Source organism: Lycium ferocissimum, chromosome 12 (genome assembly GCF_029784015.1).
Source record: "Lycium ferocissimum isolate CSIRO_LF1 chromosome 12, AGI_CSIRO_Lferr_CH_V1, whole genome shotgun sequence".
Lineage (NCBI taxonomy): Eukaryota > Viridiplantae > Streptophyta > Magnoliopsida > Solanales > Solanaceae > Lycium > Lycium ferocissimum.
This window is the reverse complement of record NC_081353.1, coordinates 51,792,153-51,808,731: the sequence shown is the minus strand read 5'-3', so window position 1 is coordinate 51,808,731 and position 16,579 is coordinate 51,792,153. Positions and strand designations below refer to the sequence as shown.

The following is a 16,579-nucleotide window of genomic DNA, read 5'->3' as shown; positions in this document are numbered from 1 at the left end:
CATTTAGAATCCTCTACATGAAGAAAAAATAGATAAAACAAAGAGAAGAATAAATTAAAGTCAAGAAAGACAACTACGAATGAAGAAAAAATAGATAACACAAAGAGCAGAATAAATTAAAGTCAAGAAAGACAACTACGAATGATGAATAAAAATGTCATTGTTTTCCTCAAGTCCTTGCACGAGTTTTGACCTGGAAATATTGCAAATGAAAGTTACAAATCCCAAATATGCCCTTTCACTTTGAATTTTCATTTTGATGTCTACTCATTAAGTGAAGTTATTGTTTACCCTAATCGCCAAGCATCATATTAGTTATCCATTTAAGCCGTCTTCTTTTATTTTAGAGAAATAACTCAAATATGTCATCAAACTATCCGAAATGGCTCATTCATGTCACTCATTAATAGTTGGGATCATTTATGTCATCGCCGTGACACATTTGGTTTATTTGTGCCACTAACCATTAATAGAGCCTTACTATTATAAGATTTCGCCACGTGTCACTATTTAAACCTTTCATTACTTACCAACCTCTACCCCTTTTTACGAGTGGCATATATGAACCATTTTGTTATGTTCAGTGGCATATTTGAGCCTTTTCCCAATTCCTTATAATACATGTCTCTCTTGAGTAACAATACTAGCTTATGTTTTTTTTCTTTCTATTTATCGTTGATGCATGATATTCAACCTTTTAGAATCATATTCCTTTTAGAAAGGGGTTGGGAAATGGCTCAAATATGCCACTGAACTTGACGAAATGGATTACCTATGAAACTCGTAAAAATGGGTGAGAGGGATTGAGGCTGGTAAGTAATGAAGAGTCTAGATAATGCCACGTGGCAAAGTCTAGTAGTAGTAGGCTCTTTTAGTGATTAGTGGCACGAATGACTAAATGTGTCACAACCATGGCATAAATGAACTCAGCTATTAACGAGTGACATGAATGAGTCATTTCGGATAGTTCGATGATATATTTAAGTTTTTTCCCTTCATTTTATATACACGACAAATGACTTATTTTCTTTTCCACTCTCCTGCTTCTCCAACTCATGAATCTTCACAAGTATATCCACTCTTCTCAAAAACAAATTGAGAAGAGTTTCACGCAACACCTCTTACTTCATGGGTTCGTCCAATGCACATATTGTCCATAACGGGCGTTGCTATATATAGGAACACCGTTATGGGGAGAAATAGATTTTTGGCCCTTTACAAGCTTTTTTTAGTTTTATTACCTTTTTACAAGACATCTTCATTTTTTACAGATAAGAGATCTGAAAAAAAAAAAAAAAAATCACATAAGAGATATGAAAAAGACATTTTCTTCTATTCAAATTGTAAGAGGCCAAGAGATTTTATTTTCTTTTTTTACTGACACTTCAATTATATATGTAACTGATGTCCGAAATCACTTTTGTCTACATGCGTGGAATAGTACCAATTAGTCGTTCTAACCCCGCATATCTTGTAAAAAATTAACACGATAGGTAAAATGAAATATATGGTATTGCCAATCTGGATAATAGTAATGGAGATAAAATTAAAGTTGGAGTTGAGGGACATATCATTTGGAGGACTAATGAAAAAGAATCTCACAAACTTTGATTGTGAGTTCATATAATCACATTGAGGAGACAAAGATTGATTTAATTAGTCGCAACTAGTAAGATTTCAATTCCCAATCGAACAGTAGCTCAAGGAATATCACCACACCACTTGCACAGCGTACAAACTGCGGTCAAAACCTCTCAATAATGACAGCGTTTGTCCGAAAATTTTATGACTGTTATAGTGAGGTGCTGTCATGTATATATACTGACATTTGATGTTTAAATCTCATTTAGCTTTTATAACCAAAAGTACACAGAAAAATATTTTTCTGTACTTTTTATATTATAAACAAAAACAAAATACTTGTTAATCTAAAACCTCAATTGATTTTCATTTTTCATTAGTTAAAAATTGAAAAGACTAATAAGTTACTAATAAATCCATAAATAGTTGTATTACACCAATAAAGAATTAAAATCTAAGGAACATATGCATTTAAAATTAAATGAAAATTTAAATATTTCAAGTTTGACGTAAGAATTCTCCTTTTGTAGGTTGTTTCATAAATTTCAGTCTGTTACTGATAATATAACACTTGAATTGATATTGAAATTTTGCAAGACTAAATCAGATTACTATGAGAAATATAATTTTTCTCCTTTTAGATATTCGTACTTGAAATTTACTATGTGTATGACATTAATGATGATTACCATAAATATTTTAATATTCTATTTTTTATACGTATTGTAATATATTTCTTACAAAATATTATTATACAATATTTGAGTATGGCTATTATAGAGAGGTAATTTTACAAAGAGTGTACCGCTATAATGAATGTCACAGTTGTTATATGTAGAATGTTGTTATAGAAAAGTAAACTATGACATGAAAAATCTATTTCGAAAAAAATCAGATCGTAATAGTGAAATGTTGTTATAACGAATGACAATTATAGAGATATTTGATTGTACTTAAACAACTAAACTCAAACTTAGAATCCATAGTATAGTGTATACATTAAAGTCAAGAAAGACGACTGTGAATGATGAATAAAAATGTTAGTGCTTATTGTTTATCAAGTCTTTGCACGAGTCCTGGACGTGGAAATTTCAAATGAAAGCTACAAGACACAAATGTTTATATCCTTTCACTTTGAATTTTCAATTTGATGTTTACTCATTGAGTGAACGTACCTTTACTCTATTTGTCAAGCATTGTGTGTTAATTATCCATTCAAGTCGTCTTTTAATTTGGTTTTGAATTATATAAAAAGTAAAGTTTTTATAAGATAGGCATAAATGACGATACAATTTACCTTCTTTGTAATTTTTGTGACTAACTAGTACTTTTTAATATGTAAATTTTATTTTCAAAATATTAAAGATTCTATATGTCTGAATTATTCACACCGAATATTAGTTATTTTGACCCTCGTACCCCGATTCAAGCTACATAAATTGAAACAAATAGAGTATTTTATTGAAACATTACATTATTCACCGACTACTCATGAGTCTAGACCGAGGATTGTAGGTACTAAGAAAGAGGCAATCAGAGTGGAGAAGAAGGAAAAGAGGGAAAAGAGAATTCTATATGCTTTGGTTGGCTATGCAAACAAAAGTCCTGCATTGGTCGTTGAAAATGAAAAGAATTTCCTATTAGATGAGGGAATACTTTAAATGGTGTGAGGTCTTTTAAAAAAATCATGCAGATTTGGCTCAAAACGAATATGATCAAACCATATTAAGACTGGTTCAACCAAAACTTCTTTAGTTCTAGAAACATGGATTTAAACATGTTATTTATACACTTACATAACATAGAATGGGGTTGAATTAGATTATTGTTCCAATTTTTTTCACATTCTTAAAATTTGCTCAAGTTATAGGAACTAGCTGATGGAATTGGCTTAATTATGTGACATTGCTTGCTAGTCTGTGATGTAAAAATAAAGAACACACGATTTTACGTGAAAAATCACCCCGATTCAAAGGTTCCAGAATTACCACTACATATCGCGAAATTTCAAATGACTCTTCCACTAAAACGTCTAGTCAAATCTTAGTGCTAGTAAAAAAGAGGAGGCCATATATATATATATATATATATATATATATATATATATATATATATATATATATATATATTCTAGGCGGCTTCATGCACTGTATCTTATATATGACTTATTCTTCTCTGCATTACATTACACTTCTAACTTCATTTTACATAACTAGACTTAAGTAAAATGGAGCCGTGGAAAGACTTGAGCGGAAAAGTAGTGATGGTGACAGGGGCGTCATCAGGAATCGGGCTAGAGTTCTGTCTCGACTTGGCCAAAGCCGGTTGCAGGATCGTTGCTGCCGCTCGTCGTGTTGACAGACTGAAATCTCTGTGCGACCAAATTAATAGTCATTCAGGGGGACCCACACGTGCAGCCGCCGTTGAGCTTGACGTGGCTGCCGATGGTGCTACAATTGAGTCCGCTGTACAAATAGCTTGGGACGCCTTCGGACGTATCGATGCCTTGGTTAACAATGCCGGCGTTAGAGGTAAGTACTTGAGTATTATAAAATTCTAGGCTACTTCATTACTATATACTCTCTAACGTCTCAATTTATGTGGCACTGATCGGATTACGAGGGTTAAATGAGTTTTTCTTGAACCTTCATTTTTTCAAATGTCTTTCAAATATTTTGAATTGTTAATTATTGTAAATTATAATGTAGTTTCCAAATATGTAAATTTATTCCAAAAAACTTGAAGATTATATATCCAAATTCTCTGTCAAAATTAAGATATTTCACTCTCAAAACCGAACAGTACTACATAATTAAATTAGGAAAGAGGGAGTGATTGCTAGTAGTCAATGGAGTATATAATATTGTAGGACTTATATATGTAGAATTGATTTTACTGGTTGCTTATAATCAATGTATAGGTAGTGTGAGCTCTTCGGTGGAATTGACAGAGGAGGAGTGGAACCATACATATAACACAAATCTAAAAGGGGCATGGCTGGTCTCGAAATATGTTTGTAAACGCATGAGCGATGCTAAACAGGGCGGAGGATCTGTTATTAACATCACTTCAATTGCTGGTCTGAATCGTGTAGTAGTACCGGGGACTGTTGCTTACGCTTCTTCAAAGATGGCTCTTGACATGGTCACTAAGGTACGTCAGTTAAGTGTCGTATGCGTAGTTTGAAGAAATGAACAAATGAATTGTCCTGCTATTTTCTTCTCATATATATATGATGCATTAATTAATTGCATTCAAATGATCGAATGGCAGATTATGGCGATTGAATTGGGAGTAGATAATATCAGAGTGAACTCAATATCACCGGGAGTTTTCAAATCAGAGATAACAGAGAGCCTTATTCAACAGAAATGGTTCCATAAGTTCCTTTTCAGAACGCTTCCTCAGAGATATCTTGGGACTACAGATCCGGGCTTAACGTCACTCATCCAGTACTTAATCCATGATTCTTCGGAATATGTAACGGGCAATGTTTTCATAGTCGATGGTGGAGCTACTTTAGTAGGTGTCCCCATCTTCTCGTCACTCTAGAACTTAGCTCATGAAGTTTAATTAACGCGAACATAGAATAATGCATGTGCACGGTTGAGAGAACCCCATGATCCTTCCATATGGAAAAAAGAAGGCGAACACGAATTCTGAAAAGCGGTTCATGGGGACACCCAAGAAAGGGATAGAGAGCGTGGAACAAGATATGGACATGTCAGAGAAATAAAGTAATAATGTTGGTTTTTTCTCCTTGTGTTAAATTACTATATTGTACGTTCAATTCTCGAAGCAAGCGAAATGAATCTTTATATTACCTCCTAGGCTCCTACTATGGCGATCAAGTGCAAATTGAAGATACCAGAATAGTGTAAACTTGAAGAACACAAGAAAGAGAGAGAACATATACTCATAGTTTTCAAGACTATCCCTCGTGAAAATTGAAGTAGTCTGGTATGATGAAAATACATATAAGTGAAAAACAATTTGTAATATGTGAGCCTCACTTCAGTTTAATTAGTGGTGAAAGAATTGGTTTGGACAATGTGGTAGTAAATCACATATGCAAATATACTTGGCTAACAAGTGAACTTGAGAGCAAGTAAAATTAGTGGAGGACAAATTTTGTATTTATTTTTCCTTTTTTGTTTTTGTGCTTGGAGCCCAGGTTTGGTCATCTATAAAAGGATGATCATTCTTCATTATTGAACCATCTCAAAAATTCATAAATCCTTTGTAGTGAGTATAGAGTTGAGAGAACAATTCTCTTAGGTGTAATTGAATATCTCCCCTTCCTTAGTTAATAAAACAAAGGCAGATGTTCTCTGGTGGACGTAGGATCACTTTGATCCGAACCACGTTAAATCGTGTGTTCTTTCTTTTACGTTTCCGCTAACAATTGGTATCAAAGCGTTAGGACTTTTTGAAGATCCAAGGAGGAAGAACAAGCAAAGATGACTTCCATGAAGTTTGAAATCGACAGATTTAGTGGGCGCAACAACTTCAATATCTTGAAGATCAAGATGATGGCGTTATTGCGGAGGGAAAGTTCAATCCATGCTATTGACGAAAAGTATCCCAATGGTACATCGACTTCCGACAAGGAGAGGATTGAAGGGGATGCATTGAGTCTAATCCAATTATCCCTTACACCTAACATACTTTGTGAAATGAGTACAAGTACCGAAGAGACGGTCAAGTAGTTATGGGACAAGCTTCAAGGGCTTTATTAGGACCGATCGGTGACAACAAGGATGTTGTTACAACGACGTCTCCACACATTTCAGATGGGGTCAAGTACTTTGTTACAAGATCATTTAGGCGCTTTTAATAAACTTTTCATGGATTTACAGACTACGGGAATTAAAAAAGGACGAGGAGACGCTTTCATGGGCTCTGCTATTTTTATTGACTTCAGGGTATCGTGATATCGAGAATTCAATAATGTATAGCAAGGAGGCTATCAACCTTGAGCAAGTGTGCCAGGCACGTAACTCTAGTGATGTGCGGAGGCATTTTGAAGGAGACAGAGATGATCAGGCAAGTGGACTCTTTGTGAGAGGCCGGACTAGCCAACAGAGAAGAAGCAAATCAAAGCACAGATCAAAGTCTCGTATGAATAAGAAGAATGCATATTGTTGGGGCTGCGGCAAGAAGGGGCACTTTGAACGAGATTGCCTAAAGTCAAAGTACAAGGAAAAGGCGAGTGCATCCACAGTTGAACAGATACATGATTTAGATAATGATTATGTACTTACAATGTCATGCAATAATGGAAGTTATGGAAACAAATGAGTGTTAGACTCTGCTTGTACTCTGCATATGACATTCCGAAGAGTTTGGTTTACCAGCTATGAGAAAAGTGAAGGAACCATAGTAATAGGCAATAATGCAACTTGTGCAATAGTTGGCATTGGCTCAGTTTGGGTTCGTTGCCATAATAGAGCCGTGAGGACTATTACACAAGTCCTTCAAGTTCCTAATTTAAAGAAGAATTTGATCTCCCTTGGTACTCTAGATGAGCAAGGCTACAAGTACATGAGTAAAGGAGAAATTATGTAAGCGACTAAAGGTTCTTTAGTCATGCTGAAAGGCAAGCTGTAGGATGCCATCTACACATTGGCAGGAAGCACCGTTGTTGGCTCTGCAAATACATCTACGGTACAGTTATCTAATGATGACAAGGCAAGATTATGGCACATGAGACTGGGTCATATAAGCGCACATGGACTGGAGATCCTGAGCAATCGTAACCTTTTGAAAGGTGAGAAGATCAACACACTTGAATTTTGTGAGCACTGCATTCTAGGCAAGCAGAAGAAAGTCAGCTTCAATACTGGAAAACACAAGATAGGAGGGGTGCTAGACTACATCTATTCAGATTTATGGGGTCCCTCTAAACTTTCATCGAAGGGCGGAAAGGGGTATCTTGTCACTTTCATTGACGATTTCTCACGAAAGGTTTGGGTGCATTTTTTGAAGGCAAAAAATGATGCTTGTAAAGCATTTAAAGAGTGGAAGATTTTGGTTGAGAATCAAATGGAGCAAAAAATCAAGTATCTTCGCACAAACAATGGCTTGGAGTTTTTCAGTGAAGAGTTTAATGATTTCTGCAAGGTTCATGGGATCTCAAGACATAGGACTGTCAGGCACACCCCACAACAGAATGGAGTTGCCGAGAACTTTTCTCGAAAAGGCTCGTTGTATGTTCTTACAAGCCAAAATGTCCAAAGAATTTTGGGCTGGAGCATTTCACACTACTGCTCATATTGTCAATTGATCTCCAGCATCGGCGATTGACTTTAAGACTCCGAATGAGGTATGATCAGGTGAATCCTCTAACTATTCATACTTACGAGTATTTTGGGTGTCTAGCTTATTATCATGTTAATGAAGGAAATCTTGAACCAAGAGCTAAGAAGGCCATATCGTAGGGTACGTGGAAGGAGTAAAAGGTTACAAGCTTTGGTGTTTGTCTTTACTCAAATTTATAGTTAGTAGAGATGTAACCTTTGATGAATCCTCTATATTTGATCCTCGTAAAGTTTTCGTAGAGTTTTCAGGAAACGAGAACAACGAGCAGGTGCAGCTTCTCTTGGAGCTTACCAAGGAAAAGGATCAAGAGACTCAAGTTGAAGATGAGTCAAAAGGTGTAGATCTTAAAGAACTTACTGTCAATGAACCATACACAATTGCGAAGGTAAGGGAGAAGAGGCAGATACAAAGACTGGAACGCCTTATAGAGCAAACAAATCTGATTGCATATGCATTCGTAGCTGCAGAAGAAGAGATTAAGGATCTTGAGCCCTCCTCGTATGGTCAAGAAACTTCATGCAAGGATGCTTCATAATGGCAGTTATCCATAATCGAAGAGATGGATTCCCTTCACAAGAATCAGAGGCAAAGGGGGAAGAAGACAGTTGGATGCAAATGGGTCTACATAGAGAAAGAGGGAATTCCTGAAGTGGAAGATGCTAGATTCAAGGCGAGATTGGTTACAAAGGGTTTCAATCAGAAGGAGGGAATTAACTACAATGAGATTTTCTCCACATTTGTGAAGCATAGCTCAATACGCATGCTACTAGCATTGGTTGAACAATTCGACTTGGAGCTTCAATAGCTAAATGTCAAAACTGCTTTCCTGCATGGTGATCTAGAAGAGGCAATCTATATGGATCATCCTGAAGGTTTCCTAGATAAACGAAAAGAAGATCATGTATGCCGACTAAAGAAATCTTTGTATGGTTTGAAGCAATCCCCTAGACAGTGGTACAAGAGGTTTGATGCATTCATGACTACACATGGATTCTCAAGCAGTGCATTTGATAGCAGTGTGTATTACAAGAATATGTCTGGTAACTCAATGATTTATTTACTTTTGTATGTTGATGATATGCTTATTACTGTTAACAACATTACAGAGATAAATTCTTTGAAGAAACTGTTGAGTAAGGAATTTGACATGAATGCTTTGGGAGCTGCAAAGAAAATCCTTGGTATGAAAATATGAAGAAAAGACGGTATGGTACATCTTTCTCAGAAGAGGTACATCGAAAGGGTTCTTAAGAGAATCAATATGCATACATGCAAGCTTGTAAGTACACTGTTAGCTCCTTATTTTAAAATATCAGAGTTACAAATCCCTCAGTCTAAGAATGAGGTGGAGCATGTGTCAAAGGTTTCTTATGCCAGTGCAGTTAGTAGCATTATGTGATATAGTATACACAAGTCCAGATATTGGTCAATCTGGAAGCGTAGTAAGTAGATACATGTCCAACCCAGGAAAGAGGCATTGGGAAGTTTTCAAGTGGATATTGAGATATCTCAAGGGAGCTTCTAATGTTGGTCTGACCTTTCGAAAAGGTGTTGGAGGTATTTCAGTTCTCGATTATGTGGATTCTGACTATGCAGGGGATCTTGACAGAAGTAGGTCCACAACTGGATACATCTTTACTCTTGTTGATAGTGTCGTTAGTTGGAAATCGACTTTGCAGTTGATTGTCGCTTTGTTTACAACAGAAGTAGAATACATGGAAGCAGCGGAGGTGGTGAAAGAAGCTATCTGGTTGAAAGGTTTAGTGGCGGAATTGAGTTTGGTTCAGCAGGAATCAACTCTTAGATGTGATAGTCAGAGTACTATTCATCTGATTAAAAATCAGAGATTTCATGAGCGCACTAAACACATTGATGTCAGATTTCATTTTATTCGAGATGTTATCGACTAGGGAACTATCAAGGTCGTGAAGGCTATCACATATGATAACGCTGTAGACATGTTGACCAAGATAGTCCCGCTCGCTAAGTTTGCACACTGCAAGGACTTAGCGGGAGTTCTCATCAACTGATGCAACTTCGAAGAGAACAATTGTTAGATGGAGGTGGTATGTTCAACAATGGTTTGATTCTTCTTGTTTCTTATAACGGGGTTGCCCAGTAAGCTTAGAAGTTTTGACCAGAGTTGTTTATAAGCATGCTCGTGACGCAAACCAAGGTGGAGATTGAAAGAGTTGGTTTGGACAATGCGGTAGTAAATCATATGTGCCAATATACTTGGCTAGCAAGTGAACTTGGAGATCAAGTAAAATTAGTGGAGGACAAATTTTGTATTTACTTTTGTGCTCGGAGCCCAAGTTTGGTCATCTATAAAATGATGACCATTCTTCATTGTTGAACCATCCCAAAATACATAAATCCTTTATAGTGAGTAGAGAGTTGAGAGAGCAATCCTCTTAGGTGTGATTGGGATATCTCTCCTTCCTTTGTTAATGATATGAAGACAGTTGTTCTTTGGTGGACGTAGGATCACTTTGATCCGAACCACATTAAATATTGTGTTCTTTCTTTTTACGTGTCCGCTAACAAATGGAAAATCGAACATGTTCCTACTTGAGTCACATATTTCTAATCCAGATGATTAAATTATAAGGAAAGATCCAACATTAAGTAAACGCAAAGCAGTATTATGCAAGAAGGACTGTGTCCTGTCCATTATAACCCGAGTACTATTTTTTCATGTATCCTATGCACATCCTCCATGATACATTTGGAGTCGTTTAGTTTAGCTCATGAACATATATAGTAATTAAATACATTTTATATACTAGTAAAAGTTTGTATTATGTAAATTAAATAATTGAACATATGTATAGTTGACGATGGTCGTTGTGTTGAATAGTATCAATTCACATGGTTCGAACGTGCTAGCTAGGTTGGCCAACTTGTCTGGTTGCCACAAAAGACAGAAAAGAAAAGAAAACCTTAGTATGCATTTGGCCATAGATTCCAAATAGTTTTGCTTTATTTGGAATTTATGGAGTTGGAATTGAATATAGAGTTGTGTTTGGTTTATACTTCTTGCAAAGAATGCGGGGAGAATATTCATGTTTGAATGTACTTAAATACAACTTAAAAAGTGAAAAATGAGTTGAATATAACTTCAAGTTGGATTTGAATTTTTCCTAGCCAAACACCATTTTTCAAATAAAGTGAAAAATTATTCCGCAAAAAATGATTTTTTTTTATTGCCCAACGGGTCCTTAGATCTGGTGGTTAGTGGTTAGCTATTACTCTGCATATATAAAATTCAGAGACTATTGTATCAATACAATAATACTGCATATCTACCTGCAAATCAAATAATGGAGCCGTGGAATGACCTGAAAGGAAAAGTAGTAATGGCGACAGGGGCGTCATCAGAAATCGGGCTAGAGTTCTGTCTCGACTCAAGCCAGCCTGGTTGCGGCAGATCCGGCCCATCGCTCATCGCGTTGAGAGACTGACATCTCTCTGCGACCAAATTAACAGTAATTCAGAGGGAGCCACGCGTGCAGTCGCCGTCGAGCTTGACGTTGCTGCAAATGGTTCCACCATTGAGGCTGCTGCACAAATAGCTTGGGATGCCTCTGGACTTATCGATGTCTTGATTAATAATGCCGTCATTAGAGGTAATTGAGTATAATAAAATTCTAAATTACATTACTAGTAACTGTGTCACTAATGCTTGCATTAGGTTAGACTGACTACATAATACTCTTTGGGGTGTGGCCTTCCATGGACCCTTCTAACACGGGATACTTTGTGGACCTGGATACCATTTAGTAACTGTGTCACATAAAATGGGAAAAAAGTAATTTAGGTATTTTGTTGGTTGTATATAATCATACAGTATATATGTATCTATAGGTAGTGTGAGCTCTTCAATGGAATTATCAGAGGAGTGGAACCATACATTAAACACAAATCTAAGAGGGGCATGGTTAGTGTCAAAATATGTCTGTAGAAGCATGCGCGATGCTAAACAGGGCGGAGGATCCGTTATTAATATCACTTCCGCTGCAGCTCTGAATCAGGCAGTATACAAAGGGAGTCTTGCTCATGCTTCTTCAAAATGGCTCTTGACATGGTCACTAAAGTAGGGAATACCACTTAAAATCATACTGTGCAAATAGAATAAAAATATTGTTTTTATACATATTATCTAATGAATTGCAGATAATGGCTATTGAATCAGGAGTAGAAAAGATCAGAGTGAACTCAATATCATCGAGATTTTTCAAATCCGAGAAAACAGAGAGCCTTATTAAACACGAATGGTTCCATAAGTTTCTTTTGAAGACCTTTCCTCTTAGAATTTTTCCAACTATAGATCCGGGTTTAACATCATTGGTCTGTTACCTAATCCATGATTTTTCGGAATATGTAACTGGCAATGTTTTTATTGTCAATGGTGTATCAACCATAGTAGGTGTCCCAATCTTCTCATCACTATAAAATTATTCGAAGAAGACATCAAGTTCAAATTATTGGTGCACACCTACTATTTATTGTAATTGCAAGAATTTTGACATAAATTTATGTTTCACATAAAAAATACTGAGTTCAAATGAATCTTGCAGCTAAATAGTTGCATCCGCACGTAACCCCTATAGTAAAGCACCAGTAACTCTAGGATCTGCCACCCTATGACAAATATGACTTGTTCAATTACAATTCCATTATATTAGTCCTCACTGTTACTTTTACTTGATCTTGACGGATTTATTCCAAATGTTTACTACAACTTCCATTTTTATCATTGATAGGACCTCAATGTTTTGATGATTGTCAAACCACTGGATAAACAGAGAGAGAACTGGTTTGAGATCTATTCTCTCTATACGTCGTACAGTTAGCAGAATAATGTAAGCCGCATCTTTAATCGCACAATCGTATAGCTTGTCTTTTGCCCATGCCTTAAGTCAAACATGGGATGAGTAGTCTCCATCACACCCACATGCTCCCAAATATATATACAACATGTTCCAACATATTGCGTATCATTTGAAAACCTAAAACTAACATGGGATGAGTAGTCTCCATCACACCCACATGCTCCCAAATATATATACAACATGTTCCAACGTATTGCGTATCATTTGAAAACCTAAAACTATCTTGTGAAAACCTTGCCTCCACAAATTTTCAAGTGCTCTCAGGAACAAAGCCACTTACAAGCCGAAGGACCTGATCCAGACACCGGATTATGTCTATGTTCTTTAAGTTGTTGTGAGTCTTTGTTTGTTTGATCTTTAAACTGTAAACCTACTCTTCTCTTTCAAGAAGTTGTTGTACGTATTTTGAATTCTCAAAGGTTGCTTAAGGGAAGTTTATCTTGACAAGCTTTTGCGTGGTACACTAGGCTAGAGTTAGTTTAGGTGTATTAGAGTGTCTTTGACTAAGAGTTAGTCGAGAGTTGCTTACAATAGGGGTATTGTAAGGGTTGAGGGATTAAGTGTGTTAATTGCAAGGTTGCAAGAGTTGTAATCTGAAGTTGCTCAGTGTAGTGGAGTTGGAAATCCTATAAGTTAGGTCATGATTTTTAATCCCTTGAGCAAGGAGTTTTTCAGGGTAATATCGTGTCTATTTACTTACTGCACTGCATAAGGGAACTGGTCGATAACCAGGTCCCTCATATACTGTTTGGTGGACACATAGCCTACATCAATTGGTATCAGAGCGAGTGCTTTATAAAAGGTTAACACCTAGAAAGAATCCGTGAAATGGCAACTCCATCAAGCTTAGAAGAAGGACAATCGACTGCCAAACCGCCAAAATTTAACGAAAAATACAATGGGTGGTGGAAGACTAGAATGCATGACTTCATTATGGTTGAAGACTCTGAACTGTAGGACATCATCTGTGATGGTCCTTATGTTCCTGTAAACAAATATGAAGCTGGTCTGACAACCACTCCAAAAACAAGGAGAGAATACAATGATGCAGATAGGAAGGCTATTGAAAAAAAGTTAAAAGCCAAGAAGATCCTTATGTGTGGAATAGGACCTGATGAGTACAACCGTGTCTCATATTGTACAACTGCTAAGGAGATCTGGGAAGCCCTCCAAACTGGTCATGAAGGAACAATGCAGGTGAAGAACTCTAAGATCGACATTCTCACCACAGAGTACGAGCTATTCAAAATGAAAGAGGATGAATCTATCCATGATATACACACTAGATTCACCTCTATAATCAATGAGCTTAACTCTCTAGGAGAGGTCATCACAACAACCAAACTGATGAGGAAGTTGCTTGGTATTTTACCTGATTCTTAGGATAGCAATGTAAATTCTATCTATGAAGCCAAGGATCTCAGCAAGCTGACGATTGATGAACTCATTGGAAATCTCAAGACTTATGAGATGAAGATGACTTTGAAGAAGGTGGAAAAAAATGAAGACAAGAAAGAAAGGAGCTTGGTTCTCAAAGCTGCAAGAGGGGACTCGAACGATGAGAAGTCCGAAATAGCTTATCTCATGCATAGATTTCATAAAATGATTTGGAAAAATGGCGGAATCCTCAAGCCAGGAAGTTCTAGCAAAAACTTCAAGGGAAATAACAATTGCTGCCACAAGTGTGGAACACCTGGTCACTTCATTAAAGAGTGCCCTCAAAACAAGCGGGACAATTATGACAGAACTGCGAGGAGGAACCAGGTTCTTGACAGAAAGTTCAAAAGAAAGGAAGTCGCTGATGAGATAGTGAAGCAAGCGCTTGCTGCATGGGGGAACTCCTCTAGTGAATATGAAGATGGAGATGACAAAGGGACTACATCAATGGTGGCCATAATGAAGCCTTTGAATATGAGTCAATCTTTGCACTCATTCCTGAATCATAAATAAACGATGATGATGAGAATGGAGAGGTAAACTTTCTTGATGTCAAGAAAAATTTGAAAGCATACTCTCAGAGTAAACTCATATCACTATCAGGCATGTTAGTTGGTGCATATCATGCTCTTGTTTCCGAAAAAAATGAGCTAAATGATGAGATTGAGGAGGTGGAAAAAGAAAAAAATGGCCTATTAGTTTCCATTGGGGATACGAAAACAAATTAATGAGACTAACCAACTAAACATTGTGCTGGAAAGTCAAATGAGAAGAGGTATGAAGACTTTCTCTAAAGGAAAGAGCCAAGCCAGTAAGGCTTAAGAGAAGCTTGAAAATGAGCTCAAGAAAGTGAAATTAAGTCTCATTATAGAGATGGAGAAAAATGAGCAACTGAAAGAAGAGCTAAAGAGGGTCAAGTTTGATCTTAACAAAGCTCTCAAGTGGACCAGGTCCTCTGATGTGATCACTTCCATGTACAAGAGTAAGGGAGATGGTAGAGAAGGACTTGGTTTAAGAAAAAGAAAACTCCCTACAACCCACACAGCAAGTATGTTTCCACAACTGAAAATGGGTTGTGCTCTTATTGTGGACAAGTAGGTCATTACAAGGAGGCATGCAAAGCAAGGATTGAGTCCTTTCAGAGGAATAAGAATTTTATCAAAAAGGGAGCTAAAATGGATCTCATAAGAGAGGTTGTCACAAGAAAATGGAAGGAACTGGTCCTCAAAAGAAAGGACCTCAGAAAAGGAAAAGAAATGTGCTGCCTCTGTGGGCTAAAAGAAGCCTGATTTATCCTTTTTACAACTACAAGGGACCAAAACTTGTATGGGTTCCAAAAGCAAGTCAATGATATCACCTACAGGATTGTGAGAGTAAAAGGGTACCGTCAATGTTGATAAATAGTGACAGCTCCTAGCTCATAAAAAAGTTAAAGAAGTCTCCCCTTATAGCCTTCATAGCAGGATGTGTGCCTTGGGTGACAAAAAGGAAGGACGTATCCTTGATGACTGATGCTGCTGGAAAGTTTGGAGCCTGATCTTGATGGGTTAAATTTCTTAAGAGTCTATATGAAGTTGATGACTGATGAGGATCAAAAGGAGAACTGGAGTCTGTGGATGTTGAAATTGAAGAACCAGGTGTTGAAATCTCAAGGAAGACATCAGTCATGTTTTGGCCACAACAAGTAGAAAGGAACAGTGCTAATAAGTGTTTTTCAGCTATATCAAACTCACTCTTATACCGTTACAGGTATACATGCACGGAAGAATCAGGACAACTTAAGCACAAGCAATTTTGCACACTTTAGAGTTATTGCTTGATATCGGTCAAGAAAATTCTCCAGGGACCTGATCCCTATGACTCAGGTTAGTAATCTTTTCAGTGCTCATATATGTCTTTGAACTATAAAATGTGCCAAACAAGTCACATGCTTTTCCTTCTTCACACATTTTTCAAAAAAGAAAAAAACACCCTTGACAAATCGTTACCTCTCTCTTGAACCGACCCGTTCCCTCCTCTTACACATTTTCAAAAACGCTTCCTATGCCACCTTAAAAATATCCCTCTTGTCTCTCTCTCTCGCTTCTCACTCAAATCTTCATATCGTTAGTCTCCCTCTTTACACAAGTCTGTCTGAACCACTCTACATCTCTTCTTATCACCAAGTATTGCTAAGTATCATCAATCCTCTCCAATCCAGAGCAAAATAGATTCAAAGTCATCATCCTCAAAGAACCCATCCTCATTTAATCAAAATATCAATCAATCAATCCCAAAATCTCCCGTATCTGCTCCTCCTGAAACAAGAAAATGTAGGACGTCAAGGAAATTCGGTTCACTGTCTG

General features: G+C 36.9%; 1 protein-coding gene and 1 pseudogene across 1 annotated transcript; both read left to right on the top strand.

Moving 5' to 3' along the window:
- The first annotated feature begins 3,713 nt into the window (after positions 1–3,713).
- On the top strand, positions 3,714–5,404 carry LOC132040079 (uncharacterized). Its single transcript, XM_059430694.1, has 3 exons — positions 3,714–4,112; positions 4,502–4,734; positions 4,855–5,404. Exons 1-3 carry the CDS (start codon positions 3,809–3,811, stop codon positions 5,131–5,133), a joined length of 816 nt encoding a protein of 271 aa, XP_059286677.1. The 5' UTR covers positions 3,714–3,808; the 3' UTR covers positions 5,134–5,404.
- Positions 5,405–11,225: 5,821 nt separating this feature from the next.
- On the top strand, positions 11,226–12,357 carry LOC132041082 (uncharacterized; annotated as a pseudogene).
- Positions 12,358–16,579: the final 4,222 nt, after the last annotated feature.